Raw genomic sequence first — 16,401 nt, 5'->3', positions numbered from 1 at the left:
CTCACGTTTCTTGATCCGCCCGGTTTGGGGCGTGCTCTCCTAAGCCTCTCTGTGAGACAGAGTGAATAGAAGAAGCTAAAAACCCCAACATCCTCTATTCTGTACCATTGGTCTACAAGTCTGTTTTGGTGCCAATACCATGTTGTTTTTGTTACTATAGCTCTGTGGTATGGTTTTACGTCTGGTATGGTGATACCTCCTGCTTTACTTTTCATGCTAAAGATTGCTTTGCCTATTCTGTGTCTCTTATTTTTCCAAATAAATTTCATGATTGCTTTTTATATTTCTATGAAGAATGTCATTGTGATTTTAATAGAAATTGCATTAAATCTATATAATGCTTTTGGTAGTAGAGCACATTTGACAATAATAATTCTGCCTATCCAGGATCATGGGAGATCTTTCCATCTTCTGAGTTTTCTTGACTTTCTTTAATGTTCTCTACTTTTCATTATAGAGGCATTTCCCCTCTTTTGTTTGATTGATTCCCAGGAATTTTATTTTGTTTTATTTTGAGGCTGTTGTGAACGGGATAGTTTTCCTAATTTCTCATTCAGTGGATTCATCACCGGTGTATCAGAATGCATTTGATTTATGGGTGGTGATTTTACATCCTCCGACATTGCTGAATTCATCTGGTAGTTTCAGAAGTTTTCTGGTAGAATTTTTTGGATCTTTTAGATATGGAATCATGTCATCAGCAAATAGGGGCAGTTTGGGTTCTTCTATACCTACTTGTATTCCTTTAACTTCTTTCTTGTAATTGCTCTGGCTAGAGTTTCAAGGATGATGTTGAATAGAAGTGGTGAAAGAGGACATCCTTGTCTTGTTCCAGTGTTTAGAGGGGATGCTTTCAATTTTTCTCCATTTAGAATGATGCTGGCCTTAGGTTTAGCATAGATAGCTTTTACAATGTTGAGATATGTTCCTACTATTCCTAATTTTTCTCGTGTTTTGAACATGAGAGTGTGCCGTATTTTGTCAAATGCTGTTTTTTGCATCTATTGAGATCATATGATTCTTGTTTTCAAGTCTATTCATATGATGATTTACATTTATTGATTTCTGCATGTTAAACCAACCTTGGGTCAGGATCTGCAGGTCTGTGACACCCACGTCATCCTTAACATAAATCTGCAAGTCATATGTTTGGGCCTGTTTCAAAATCTAGCTGTTCCTCTCCAGTGGTGACAACCTAAAACAAAATGAAAAATTCTTAGTGAAAGAAGGTCTGTTTTTTCACACGCACATTTGCAAAGGGTCCTTACTAGCAAGGAAGCAACCAGCATCCTGAAGACCATTTTTCACTTGCTGCCAGAGGAAACGGTTGTTTTGTCTTAGTGCTCTCAATGTAAGTCCCATGACACTCCACACAGAAGGCTCCTGTGTGTGCGGCTGCTTTTCACAGGAAAGAAAAATATCCAGGAGACATCCTGGTGCAATTCACCAGAGACGGAAAGCCTGAGAATTAAACACCTACCACACTTTGGGAGCAGGCTTCTAGAAAAGTCCTGTAGGTACCCCGAATATAGTCAGATTGTCTCTCATCTTTAAGAAAGGATGCTGCCCTTTCCTGGGGTTGCCGCCCAGCTGAGGCTCAACTTGTCACTCCACTCTAATTGTCCTAAGTCCACAAGCCAAAAAGAGCAAGAGGAGAAGGATACATCTGCACACACAAGGAATATTTCCTTAATCAACAGACTGTTCCCTCTTCTTGTGACTTCCCCCACTTCCTTCCATTGTCAGGAAGTGTTGTCCTCTGCACTATTAGTATTTTGGAGGCGGGATAGCAAGATCAAGAGTCAGGACCAGAGACTCATCACCACAATTAAGAGCTGTTGCCAGCAGGATCGCTTGGGGTCTGTGTCGGGAGGGTCCTGCCGAGGCTAACTTGGGCTGGTCTGTGACCTCTTACATCTATAGGCACATTCTGCCATCAGCTCAGCCCCTGGAACTCCTACAAAGCTCACAGCCCTTTGAGACATTGCTATGGTTTGAATGTCCTACAAAAACTTATTTGAAGTGTGATTGCCACCATAATGATATTGAGAGGTGGGTCCTGTAAGAGATTAGAGCACGAGGGTCCACTTCTTAGATGGATTGATGCCCTCGTTGCCATGGCTTTCTGGGCTTCCTGTCCCACCCTCCTGCTCTCTTGGGTGCTCTCTCACCATGCAGGTGCTTTGGCCACATCATGTCCCAGGAAGAAGGCCCTCACTAGATGCCAGCATCTTTTGTGTGTGTGTGTGTGTGTGTGTGTGTGTGTGTGTGTGTGTGTGTGGTGGTGCTAGGGATTGAACCTAGGGCCTTCTGCATGCAAGGCAAGCACTCTACCAACTGAGCTATATCCCCAGCCCAGATGCCAGCATCTTGACATTGCCTTCCCAGCCACCAGAACTATGAGAGATAAATTTCTTCTCTTATAAATCATCCAGCCTGTGCTATTCTGTTATAGCAGCAGAAATCAGATGAAGACAGATAACAAGGACTAAATTTCTAATGTGACTGGGGCCAGGTGGTAAGCTATTCAGCATCCTGCAGTGGGAGAGCACCTGGCTGCAATTCCATTCCCACCACCAAACTTCTGTGTGAACTTGGGGGAGTTTCTTTCCCTTCCCCTGATTTTGCTTCCAAGTGATGATAATTAGGGAAATATCCCTTGCCCTAGTTAAACAGCTAAAGCATAATATGTAGTATTATAACAAAGAGCCAGGCCAGGGTCCTATGGAAAATTGGGAGACGATTTGTCATGAGCTCTGTGTGGTCAGAGAAGGCTGCATGGAGGAGGTGGTGGGTATTGTGTTTTCGAGATCTGGCCTGGTTAAGAGTGGACAAGACAACCTCAGATGTAAATGCATCCCTCAGTGGAGGAAGAATACACAAAGAATTGAGAAAGAAGAGAGTCTGTGTCCATATTGTGCAGGGTCGTCAATCTGGTAGCCACTTAAATGGAGGTGACGTGGTCTCGCTGTTCTACATATAGAAGGTCAGGAGCGTGACACAGGGGTCACAATCACAGACTCTAGAGCCAGACTGACTGATTTTAGAGCTCAGCCTTCCCATTATTTAGCCTTTCCATGCCTCAGTTTCCCTATTTATAAAATGGGGGTTAAAATAACATTATATAGGGTGAAGATGAATGAGCTAATCCATGAGAAGTCTGTAGAACATTGCCTGGCTCAGAACTAATATCTTGCTAATGCTGACTTTTATCAACATGAGGCCATCAAAAATATACATTCAGGCTGGGGCTGTAGCTCAGTGGTAGAGTGCCTGCCTTGCACATGTGAGGCACTGGGTTGGATCCTCAGCAACACATAAAAATAAATAAATAAAAATATTGTGTCCAACTACAACTAAAAAGAAGAAAGTTTTTTTAAAATGTATGTTCCCCAGAGCAGGACCCCTGTTAAGATGGTCAACCTGCTTTCCTGATTGATACCCTAGCTTCCTGCATCCCAAGCTGGGATGGATCTCTTCCCTAAATATTACCTATTGCCACCTTCTCTTTGAGAACCAACTCTAACAATCTAGAGCAAGCAAATTAACCACTCAAAAAAGGGCTCAAAAACTTTATATCTTGGAACCAAAATAATCGTCTTGCTATCCAGACAAAGGAAAAAATTATCTTTGTTCTTGTTAGCATCTTGTCAAGCCATTTTGTGGAGCATTTTATTTATGCTAACAATTATGAAAGGTAAACCCCCCACCCCGCTCCATTTTACATTCAAAGACACTAAGACAGGGGAAGGGACTCTCCTAAGTTCACATCTGACAGTGGCAACCCCTTGATTTGATCGCAAGCAAGCCATTACAGAGTATGTTAAATCCGAAGTCATCCTGGACAAGGCTGGGCAAATGTTCATGACCAAGGGGATTTAGCTCAGTAGTACAGTGCTTGCCTAGCATGCATCACAAAATAAATAAGCAAATTTTTAAAATTCAGGACTAGCCAGGAGCAGTGGCACACACCTGTAATCCCAGAGGCTCAGGGGGCTGAGGCAGGAGGATCACGAGTTCAAAGCCAACCTCAGTAACAGCGAGGAGTTAAGCAACTCAGTGAGACCCTGTCTCTAAATAAAATTCAAAGTAGGGCTGGAGATGTGGCTCAGTGGTCCTGTGCCCCTGAGTTCAATCCCTGGTAACACCCCTCACATATAAAAAAAATAGATGGGGAAAGAGATGAACAGATGAAAGTGTGGCAGGTGCAGGACCCTGGAGAGCTCCTGTCTTCCCAGCTACTGGCTTCTCAGAGCTATCCTTCAGGGTGCTGCTGCAGGAGAAAATCCCTTCACCCAGGATCAGCCTCTTGTGGCTGACTAAGGCTGACACCTCTCTTGCTGGGCGATAGTGAGCCAGCACAGCATGGGGGCCATGAACAAGGATTCCTGGAGTCAGCCATACCTCAGTTTTCCCACCTTTAACTTGCAAATAAAACAGTAAAGGACTCCATAGCATTATTGTAAACAGTAAATGAATGAAACCATAAAACATTCTGGAAATTCCTGGCAGATGGTAAATGTTCTGTCAACGTGAGTTGCTGATGGCGTCATCATTAATCACCTCACATCCCCCCACCCCCACCTGAGAAGTCCTGGCAGTCGTGTCTCAAAGCAGGGAAACCTGGCCTCTGGCACAACTCAGAGCTTACCCTCAGAAGACATGACTGAGTCTCAAGGCCAGCAGTGACCAGACTTCTGGCCATCAGCCTCCAGAGTGTGGAGAGAACCCAAGCAGGAGCCAGGTTCCTTCACGGAGACGGCATTACCGTGCCTGGAAGGGGGCAGGAGTGACTCGCGGGCTCACTGATGATGCTGAGTGGTTTCCAGGAAGAAGCCCATCCTCATACCAAAGCAGAGGTCTGGTCAGCTGCAGGGCATGGTGCCCAGAGAGCACAGGGATAATGCAACAAATGCCTGAGCCTAAGCTCGCTGAAGGGCTAAGACATTGCCATTTCAAGAGTTTGGGGATAGGAGGGAATTCTTCCTTGATTGGTTGTCCTGCTTAAATCACACGAAATGTGGAAAGAGCATACCTACCCCATGAGGAAGGATTTAGGAGCTCACCAAAATGGCCATCAATATGCACAACAAAAGGGGAGACCGAGCTTGGGGTTGGGAAAGAAGACCTGAGCACCTGAGCTAAGTTGTTGTTGTTGTTGTTGTTGTTGTTGTTTTTTTTTTTTTGGTACTGGGGATTGAACCCAGGGGCACTTAACCACTGAGCCACATCCCCAGCCCTTTTGAATATTTTATTTACAGATAGGGTCTCACTGAGTTACTTAGGACCTCACTAATTTGCTGAGGCTGCCTTTGAACTCACAATCCTCCTGCCTCAGCCCCCTGAGCTGCTGGGATTATAGGTGTAAACTACTGTGCCCAGCTCTGAGCTAAGTTCTTACCCCATCTTTTATGGCCGTGTCTTGAAAAAAAAAATCATTTAAACTCGCTGTTTCTGCATTACATCTAAAATAAGAATTAAAACTTTGAAATACTGTTATGAATTGTAAAAATCAGGAGATCAAGAATGTGAATATTCTTGGGAAGCTTTATGCAAATGTGAAGGAAGAGAAATATCACTAAAAGCAGCAGACCACAGGGCTGAGAATGAGAAGTCTCAAGGGACAACAACTCAAATGTCTGTCAATTGAAGAATGGATAAACAACATGTGGCATATACTTATAAAATGGAATATTATTCAGCCATAAAAAGAGGGAAGTACTGATACATGCTCCAATATGGGTGGCCCTCGAAACTTTATGCTAAGCAAAAGAAGCCAGTCACAAAAGACCACATGCATTCTGTTCATATGAAATGTCCAGAACAAGCAAATCTGCAAAGACAAAAAGTAGATTAGTGGTTGCCAGCGACGGGGAACAGGAGAATACAGAGTGACTGCTAATGAGGATATAGTTTTATGTTGGGATAATGACAATTTTCTAAAATTAGAGTGTGGTGATGGTTGGACAACTCTGTAAGTATACAAAAGACCACTGAATTGTACAATTTATATAAGTGGATAATATGCTGTGTGGATTGTATCTCAACAAAGCTGTTTTAAAAAATAATGAGAGCTCTGAAGCCTGACGGCCTGGTTTCCGATCTCAGCTCAGCTGCCCACTAGCTGTGCCACCCAGGGAAAATTACTTACACTCTCCAGGCTTCATTTCCTCATCTGCAAAAGAGACTAATACTACAGACACAGTCACTAGATTGTTCTGGGGATCACAAGGGGCAAGCACCTATAACACACTCTCAGGAGTGTTCGCATGTGTGACGTGAAGTGTAAGCAGTCGGCAAGACTGACGGGAACAGAAGGCAGCAGCTGTTGAAGACAAGCTATGAAGGGAGTAGGTAGGCAGGCAGTCACAGGACTGGCATCTGGGCCTGACAATGCAGGGAGGATGCTGAAGTGAAGACTGACCAGAAGCATGCTCCTTACATACCAGAGAGCCCTGTCCTGGGGTGACCAGAGTACCAGAAGCCTGGGTGCTGACCTCAAGTCATAGGTTCTGCAGACCTGCTCTAGAGCAGATCTGCAAACTTCTGGAAAGCTCTACTAGTGACTGATGATGAGCTGCCTTAAGAACACCCCGTAGGTGCCTCACAGAAGCAGCCCAGCCTAGACCAGGCAGGCCAGAGCCCACTGGGTCTCACAAAGATCCCAAGGACCAATGGCAAGGCTGAGAATAGAATTGCAGGAGGTTCCTAGGCCAGTTGAGGAAGGGGATCAAGGTGGGGAGTATCAAAGCATGGGTAGGGCTGGGGATGTGGCTCAAGCGGTAGCGCACTCGCCTGGCATGCGTGCGGCCCGGGTTCGATCCTCAGCACCACATACCAACAAAGATGTTGTGTCCGCCGAGAACTAAAAAATATTAAAAATTCTCTCTCTCTCTCTCTCTCTCTCTCTCTCTCTCTCTCTCTCTCTCCTCTCTCACTCTCTCTTTAAAAAAAAAAAAAAAAAAAAAAGCATGGGTAAATCCAGACACCTAGACCCTAAAGACATCCTGAGAAGACCTCAGAGTGTAAAGCATGCAACCAGCAAGTTGGTCCTCCCTGTGGGGAAGTGACAACTTTGAGAAAGACTCAAATGACAAACTGAAAAACAGCAACAGGGCTGAGGTTGTAGCTCAGTGGCAAAGCACTTGTCTAACATGAGCAAGGCCCTGGATTCAATCTCCAGCACTGAAGGAAAAAAAAAAAAAAGAGCAAGAAAGCAATAACAGTGGCACAGCTCTTGACTATTATGTCTCAGTTACCCAAGAGGAAACAGTTGCACATTAGAGGTGGACATTGAGACTTATATTTTATTAAAGGGCCTATGCCTTGCATATTAAATAAACCTACTTTTAGATTTCCTTCTAAAAAACTCACAGAATCGCGGAAAAGCAAAATCAGTTGACCCAAATTCATCAGAGCCTGGTTTTTAAAGAGATTAATACCCAAACTATCAAACCAAAGGATTTAGTGTAGTACACCTAACACCTAATGTCATGTGGATTGTTGGCAGTAAGAAACAATCCTTCGAAGGTTGTGGTGGTGCACACCTGTAATCCCAGTGACTCAGGAGGCTGAGGCAGGAGGATCATGAGTTCAAGCCAGCTGCAGCAACCAAGCGAGGGCCTGAGCAACTCAGCAAGGCCCCGTCTCTAAATAAAATAGAAAAGGGCTGGGGATATGGCTCAGTGGTTAAGAACTCTTTGGTTCAATCCCCAGTCTCTCTCACACACACACACACACACACACACACACACACACACAGACACACACACACACCCCAGAAAGAAACAAGCCTTCCTTTCCTAACAAATTTCCTAATGCTAATGGGGACTGCATTCAATGGAGAAAGAAGGTCCAAAGGCTACAGAGGATCAGGTACAGGGGGCACTGGCTAGGATGCCCCAGACAGGACAATTGGATCTTATAGAGGGGAGTTTAAATAAGGGAAAGAGGGAAAAGGATCACTGATCTTGACTGCCAGCCCTCCCCGTCTCAGGACCACCCCTCTGCAGATGACTCCCCTGGGGGTGGGGCTGGTGAAAGGCAGCTTACCTCGAAGTCAGTGCCCGACAGCCAGTTCACCCTGAAGGCTTCAGTGAGGGGATTGGAGTTGATTATCAGGGGAAATCCTGGGATCACAGGTGACAATGATACTGACAAATTCACAGAAAACTTGTGCACCAAAGTCTCAGGTGGAGAATTCTCTGCCACGTTGCTTGTGGCAGGTAAGTGGATTAGATGTAAGGTCCCTCCTCCTGTGGATTTAAAAAAGACACAAAACGACATGAGCACAGAGCTTTTTGCTGGGAACAGGGGACTTATCAGCTTGGTCTGTGGCTTTAGTTCACGGCAATGATGAGACCTGGTCACTCCCCAAGAACAAATGCTGCTGCCAAGTGCTAGAAAAGGAGATGTGAGACCTTCTGGGAACCGAGGAACAACCCCAGCAATCTGCTCTGTCCTTCAGTCAATGAAGCTGCTGCCTTTTCTCTTGTCTCCCTACTTTTCTTCTTCCTCACACCCGTTTTTATGAAGAGCTAGGAAAAGAAAAATGTGATATCTAAGGAGAGAGGACCTCCCCCAGCCCCTGCCGCCTTGAAGGCCCTAGTGTGGTAAGGATACCCTCTCTCTCTCTCTTGCAGTTTGTAATTTTGTTTTCCATCTCCGCAGCAGTGTTCGATTCATGAGGTCATCTGTATATGACTAGACAATTCCAACCTCCTGGGTGACCTCTCCACATCCACCAGCCATCTCAACACAATTTTTTGTCATTGTTAGTGCCATGTTGTTGGACATCATGTAGGGAGTCCATCAGCACTTCTTGGATGATTGATTAACTCCCTTTCACAGAGGAGAAAATGAGACTCAATCGAGGGAACGTGGATTGCCTCAGGCTGTGTCACACACAAGTCCCTTTGTAATTTAAGAGAAAGGGTATTTCTTCCAAGAAAGACACTCGGGATACTCTGCAAGACTTGACCAGCACAGAGAGAGCCAGTGGAGACCCCATTCTCTCAGGCTTTCCTAGTTCCCGTGACTGTCCTGGACAGAGAAGTCCCCCCCCCCCCCCAAAAGATTCCTGTCCACCTAGAACCTCAGAATGTACCCTATTTGGAAATAGAGTTTTCACCCATGTAATTAGTAAAGTTAAGAGGATTAGTGTGGGCTCTAACCCCAAGACTGGTGTCCTTATGTGGAAGCAGGACACAGAGACACAGGAAGGCCATGAAATAACAGAGGCAGAGGTTGGAAAGACACAGATACGAGCCAAGGAATAAAAAGCAATCACCAGAAGCAAGGTGGAGGTGGGCACAGAACAGATTTTTTCCTCAAAGCTTCTAGAAGGAATTAACCCTGCCAATACTTTGATTTTGGATTTCTGGTCTCCTGAACTATGTGAGAGAAAAATGTTTTAAGCCACCCAATTTGAGGTGATTGGTCACAGCAGCCCTAGGAAATGAATACAATGACCATTTTCCCAATGTTCTAAATAAGTGTATAATGAAAAATCCTTTACTTCATTTATTTCTCAAAAACACTCCTCTCGGGCAGGCACTGTGGCGCAAACTGTAATCCCAGCAGCTCAGGAGGCTGAGGCAGGAAGGTCACAAGTTCAAAGCCAGCCTTAGCAACAGTGAGGCACTAAGCAACTCAGTGAGACCCTGTCTCTAAATAAAATACAAAATAGGGCTGGGGATGTGGCTTAGTGGTTGAGTGCCCCTGAGTTTAATCCCCAGTACCACTATCCCCCAGAAAAACCCACCCCTCTCAGATAGGTATTAATATTACCATTTTACAGATGAGGAAGCTTTGTGGAAAGACACATAGCAAATAACAAATAACAAAGCCAAGTCTTACGCTGAGGTCCTACTTCCCAGGCAGCTTCCCCTTCTTGACCACCATCTGCCACTGGGATCCAAACCCCCAGAATGGTAGGAGACACAGGGGTAAGGAGGGACAGGAGAAGGATCTGTCCTACTGAAAGATGTGAAGATTCTAGAGACAGTCAAGTCCTGGGGAAAGGTTTGGCTTTATCAGGGGATGCTTTTATTTCAGCAACGGAGGGATGCAGAGGAATAAATGGAAGTGTGAGAAAAATTGAAGTAGAAACACATCATGAATACAAACTTTCAGTTTAGAGATTAAAATGCATACTTTTTATTTTTGCTCACAGAATTATCGCGCTTTATATGCAGGGACGGTGTAAGGACTCACACACTGCAAATGCCCGAGGTTTCGGGTGATGTGGTTATGAGTAGCTTTTTACATCTATTTACCTTGACTCTGATATAATAGTAGTTTTGCAATAAAAACCAGGAGCTAAAGAGTATGGTTGGAATATTTAGAGATGAAATGCTTCCATGAAGAGTTTTTCAAAATGAGCAGAGTAACGAATCACTTTGGTTGGACAAAGATTTTAGGCCTAACATGCTCGCATTCTTTTTTCCACAAGCAAAACTCACCAGGGCACCCTCCAAGCTGCTCATGACAGTTTCCTCACTGCTTAGCAAGACAAGGGCAACCACAGCAGAATCAGAGATTGGCACTTCATTTTCTAGGGCCACATCTTCTTGCCCGTACTCCTTTCCACCCCTCCTCGCGCCTCAGTGACTTGTGCCCCTCCATTGAGGAGCAAAGACATAACTTGCTACTTTTTAAATTATTTTTTATGAATAGCCTGCCCCACCCAAATGAACAGACTGAAGCAATTAACCACCTGTATTTACCAAACCTCACCTCACCAGGAACAGTGCCAGGGGCTTTCCTACCTATGGCGTCCACTCCTAACATACCTGAAGTCATCACACACTCAGTAAGTGACTGTGGTGGGCTTGGCTTCCTGCCTCTGGATCTTGTAGCTAACTGACAGTCCATACCTACCACAGAGTCTGTTGCTCTGTATCTGCAACACAGCCATGTACCTGGGACACACAGTAGTTATTCTGTCACTTGGGAACACTGCAGCAACATGGCTCCGGGGCTTGATAAGAAATTGGACCTTCCACCTGGATGCTAAATCTGGATGATGTGATCTATAAGAGGCTGGTTTTTTGTTATTGTTGTTGTTGTTTGTTTGTTTGTTTGTTAGAATAACAAAGAATTGGGCTGGGAAATGAGATTGCTGAGGTTCATGTATGAGCAGCTTGCTAAGCTCCAGTTGGATTTTTCCACAGCCTTGCCCTGAATAGGTAGATTCTCATGGCCACCAGACTTGATGCATTCCCTTTGAGGAGCTGAGGGAAACCAGAGAAGCTGTCATCCCCATATATTGTCTGCTGACAGTTCTGGTTTGCTCTGCTGGGAGAGCATCCGTTGGTTTTGTTGCATCGATCATGACTTTGGCATTACTGTGTGTTAGGAATCTAATGTCATGAAAGAACACCAGCATTCCAACCCAAAGCATCTGACTCAAGGACAGCTCTATACTGCCTCCTTGTATGTATGTGTGTGTGTGTGTGTGTGTGTGTGTGTGTGTGTATATATATATATATATATATATGTGGTTTTTCATAGTCTTCCTGGAATGGTCATCTTTTGTAGTGAGGAAGATATTTTGGAAGGAGAAGTGGATAGATTCCTTGACCTCAAGCAATTTGTATTGGAGATTGTTTGCTCCACGTGTGGCTAGAGAGGCTGTTCTTGGATATGCCCATTCTGTGGACATTCTTGCTGGTAATGTTCTATTTGGCTGGTGACCTCTCTTCCCAGGGTACAGGGTTGTGCACCTGAATCCAAAAACTTTAAGGCAGACATTCTGTGGATACTGATAAGAAAAGTAGACCCACTGCAATCTAAATACCCAGTTTTTCCAGCTTCTTTGCTTAAAAAAAAAAAAGTACTAGTAATAGCAATAGCAATAATTTAAAAAGTGACTCGTGCTATAAATAGAGCAATTAGTAAGATACAGTGTTCAAAATGGTCAACCCATTCATTACACAGATAAGTTTGAGCTGTGTACCCAAAGCACCCCACTGAGCAGTAGCAGAGGGCAGGTTAGAGGCCAAGGGCCAGGTCTTTGGAAGACACTGCACTTTTCTTCCGGAAGGCTTTCTTTTACGGTCTGAATACTGAAGAGCAGGAATGAGGGTTTAATGGAATTTGACTTACACATGAATCTTAATTAATGCTCAAATTAGAATTGCTTGAAGGTTACACTTTGAAAAAGGAAAGGCCTGCAGGAGATCTAGTATCGGTCCCTGAGCCCACTGCAGCATCTCTCTTGTGCTTGAGATCTGGCTGCTTGACGTGCTCGCTTGTTTCCCCTGAATCACCGACTTTCCAGAAACAGCTCCTGGGGCCTCCTCCCAGGAGTCTGTGTTGAGGCGAGGCCTCCTCAGCCTCAGTTACAGGGGAGGATGTGACTGCCCTGGGCCCCCAACCCCATAAATGGTGACATAGATTCAGGATGTGGGGTGAAGCCACCTTCTCCTTCTAGGGACGTGGCTGCTGTAACTTGTAGCTCTGTTTTCAGTACACAGAGAGAATAGTGCGTGTCTGAGGTGCCACTCTCTAGTAGCTAATCAAAATAAAAGTTAAAGAAATCAGAGTTGTGAAAAGAGCAAGGGATTTGAAATTAGCCCTTGCTTCCGGCTTCGGCTTTGCTGCTACTTGATTGTGTGATGGTGGGATGGGCCCTGCCTGAGTTTCCCTGGGGCTCCCTCTTCATCTGTCTTTCAGGGCTGTGATGCTACAACAGGGGCTTTTAAACAGGTTCTACTGCTGGTGAACTTGCACAGGACCCAAGTGATAATGTTTGCAAATCTACAGTTTTATTATAGGGAAAAAATATACAACATAGCAAGAACATTATATGAACATTATACGTAATCACCTCTGAACGATGCCTCATAGCAAGAGATCCAGAGAGGCCAAGAGCAAGCTCCTGTTGTCCCTCTTTCTTTAAGGAACACTCAGGATACACTTTGTCAGATCAGGAATCACAGATGTAAGCACAAATGCTATCTTAGTCTGTGTTGCAGTAACAGAAAAGCGCAGACTGGGTAATTTATAAGCAATGGAAGTTTATTTGGCTCACAGTTCTGGAGGCTGGAAAGTCTGAATCGAGGGGCCTTCCTGCTTTTTTCATAACATGGCAGAAGGCACCATTCTGTGAGAGAAGTCCAGCCCACTCGTAGCATCAAATCCACTGCCACCATAATGGCATTTAGCTTCCACAATAATGACCTGATCATCTCTTAAAGATTTCATCTCTCATTGCTATTCACTGTGGGAACTGCTTCTAAGACCTGAACTTTGGGAGACACATTCAAAACATAGCAAGTACCGTGGAAATACAGTACCCAAAATGGAGCCTCTGCTGGAATTTTTTCTCTTTTGCTGTAGGCACATTCTTGCTATATAACCAGCCTCAACAGCACAGCCTTGTGAGGTCCTAGATAAGACCAGGTGCAAATCATCAATCTCACTGTTATCATAAACAATGCTTACAAGCTGGTACAAACCATGCAGAAACTCCTAGGACCCATGGTTACAAAACCACATTACTAAGCAGCATTGCTTCACACCTTGATCAGGGTCAGCATGGTGCAGGAACTTTAGCAAAACAACTCAGGCTCATACCAGGCTTGCTAGAACTCACGGTTACAGCCCAGATACCATAAATGAAAATCCTATATTCAGTAAACTATGAATGATTACAGAATGTTTGTTTTGGTATGTGCAACTTTTTTTCTATTGCTCTCATTTCCGCCATGTGTACTTTCTGAATGGGATGCTTGTCTTTCCTTTTGGAAGAGCTGATCCATGCAGAAAAGATTGATAGACCAGAGCCCTTAATTGGACACAGAGGAAAAGAAGAGAACTCTCTCAATGATTCTGGACATGGCACTATGTTATAATTGGCAAGAGAAAAATTTGCTTGCCTTGGCGCATCACTCAGGTTCTGATCTGAGAAGGGTTGGTTTCTTTCAAACCTTTACCAGCTCCACAAAGGTGAAAAGCAGATGGGTTCCAGGGACTTGAGCCCTCACTTGAGTGTTTGAGAAAGACTTTCTGGAAATAGATTGCATCTTCCTGCCTTTTTCAATGAAGAGAGCATTAAGAAGCAGTTATACCTAGTTTCTCTAGGGGCATAAGACATTGAATCTTGGACTTTTTCTGACTTGTTGACATTGCCTAGCAAAGTACCAAGCCCAGAAGATGGGCTCAGGGACTTCCTGGAGAGACTGGGCATAGCTTTGCAGCTATGGACAAAAGTCAGGCAGATGGCTTGGTACCTTTGCATGTTCATGGAGATCTCCATCACCAAGGAACCCTTCTCTCCGTAAAAGCCCTGGAATGCTCTATTTCCATGAGAGCCATACAAAAGCTAGTCCTCTGGAGACTTTCTCAAAATTCAGACAGGTTCTGTGTGCAGTAGGTTCAAATACACCAAGGCTTCTTTAATAGGACCTTCATCTTCTGAGAATTACAGGTGGTTCTTCAGTGCTGAGGCAGCTTGAGAAGGCTATTTTGTCTCAACCCTTTCCCATGAATACAGTGAGAGTTTCATCTAGTTTATTTATTTATTTTTTTGGCAGTATGGGGAAAGGTGCTTTCTTTGTCAGTTGTTGTTGGAATGGGACATGATCCCTTCCCAAAGAGAAACTTTCATTTCCCTCATTCTAATAGGAGATGAAAAGGACAGAAGCCAATTTAAATGCCAAACTGAAGGGGCTGGGGTTGTGGCTCAGCAGTAGAGTGCTTGCCTCACACGTGCGGGGAACCACTATGCGCAGAAGATGTGGACATTTTGAGAAAGCCTCCATGGGTTTGATCCTCAGCACCACATAAAAATGGATAAACAAAATTAAGGTATTGTGTCCATCTACAACTAAAAAAAAAATTAAATGCCAATATGAAGCAGGCAGAAAAATAAATCTAAAACTCTGCATTTGGTGAGGGGGTAATCAGTAAATGGGGAAAAAAAAATCAACCCACACTAGATTCAGAAGGCATGGTGGTTGATGAAATGACAAACATTTATTGGGTCTCCTCTGTGTGGCGCTGAGAATGGAACCCAGTGCCTCACACATGCCAGGCAAGCGCTCTACCACTGAGCCACAACACCAGCTCCGAAGATATTATTATTAAGCGCTATTCGGTCACTCAGTTGCTGCACCACTACCTTCTGTGGGGGAGATGAGTTTCAGAGTTTGACTGAAGCAACTAATAAAACCACGCAGGCGAGGCCTCCAAAGGATGGGAACTTAAGAGTGCCATCGCACACCCTCGGGCACCACATCCTGCTGGTTCTGAAGCCTTGTGCTTCCCGCCCAAATTTGAAAGTTTCCCCGCCCACCCGCCTGCCTACCCCGGATGTGGCCCACGCCTAGCTCCGCCCCCCACGCACACGCACGCACGTGCTCCGCACTCTCCAGGACGCCGGAAGGCCCAGGCGCCTGTGGGGAACACAACCCTCAAGACCCGTCCCAAAGGGCAGTTCGCATGAGTTGGCTTCTCACTTCCGAAGCCCTACTCTGTGAGTCCTGCTCCTGTGCCCGCGTCCATACCTCTGAGGGTCTGCTGCTCACCTGGAGAGCTGGTAAGAAGCCCAACAGGTCGCCCTCCCTGTGGCGGCCAGAGCCTCCGCCCCGCGCACCCTGGGTACACAGCCTCTCCTGTGTGCTGCAGAGGACAGTGGCAGCGCCATGGAGGACCCTGGGAGCGCCTCGCAGGATCCTGGGAGTGCCACGGAAGACCTGGGAGTGCCGCACAGCTGCTAGGTGGCTCCTGCTGAGAGGACTTCTGCTGGGAGCTGCAGCTGGGTGTCATCCTCCAGGTGAGTCTGGGAATTCTTGGGTAGAGTCCTGGAATGGCTACTCTGTTCTCAGGAGTCCAGCTCAATTCTGTTGACTCTAGTGATGAATTGGGTTAGACCCTGAAATCCCCTGACCTTTCCCTGTTAGCTGTAGGCCAGGTGAAAGCTTCTGAATGTGAGTGAGTTGAAATGACCAAAGACTGAATGCCCCCAAGGAGGTTTCAAGGAAACTATGGGGAGTAGATGGAACCAGTGTGTTAAGGGGGACTCAACATCGGTTTTGAGTGATTTCATGATGTAGTATACCACTAACACAAATATTATAATAACAACAAAATATGATGATTTACATTTATTGATTTCTGCGTGTTAAACCAAACTTGGGTCCTTGGGATGAACCCCACTTGATCATGGTGAAGTATGTTTTTAATATTTTTTGTGTGTAATTTGTCAGAATTTTATTGAGAATTTTTACATGTATGTTCATCAGGGATATTGGTCTGAAGTTTTCTTTTCTTAAAGGGTCTTTGTCTGGTTTTGGTATTGATGTTAGTCTCAGAATGAGTTTAGAAGGCTTCCCTCTTTTCCTGTTTCATGGAATACTATGAAAAGTATGGTATTAATTCTTCTTTGAAAGTCTC

General features: G+C 44.9%; 1 protein-coding gene across 1 annotated transcript in view; it reads right to left on the bottom strand.

Moving 5' to 3' along the window:
* The window catches only part of LOC308656760 (cadherin-related family member 3-like), a gene marked incomplete at both ends in the record, with an annotated part of 75,118 nt that extends 59,466 nt beyond the window's left edge, over positions 1-15,652 (bottom strand). Inside the window, 3 exon segments of the mRNA XM_081308132.1 lie at positions 8,053-8,255; positions 14,149-14,303; positions 15,534-15,652. Coding sequence (XP_081164258.1) covers positions 8,053-8,255; positions 14,149-14,303; positions 15,534-15,652 — 477 coding nt within the window.
* Positions 15,653-16,401: the final 749 nt, after the last annotated feature.

This window comes from Spermophilus citellus (assembly GCF_964194105.1).
Source record: "Spermophilus citellus genome assembly, chromosome: 9".
Lineage (NCBI taxonomy): Eukaryota > Metazoa > Chordata > Mammalia > Rodentia > Sciuridae > Spermophilus > Spermophilus citellus.
The sequence above is the reverse complement of the archived record's forward strand: the minus strand, read 5'-3'. Positions and strand labels throughout refer to the sequence as shown.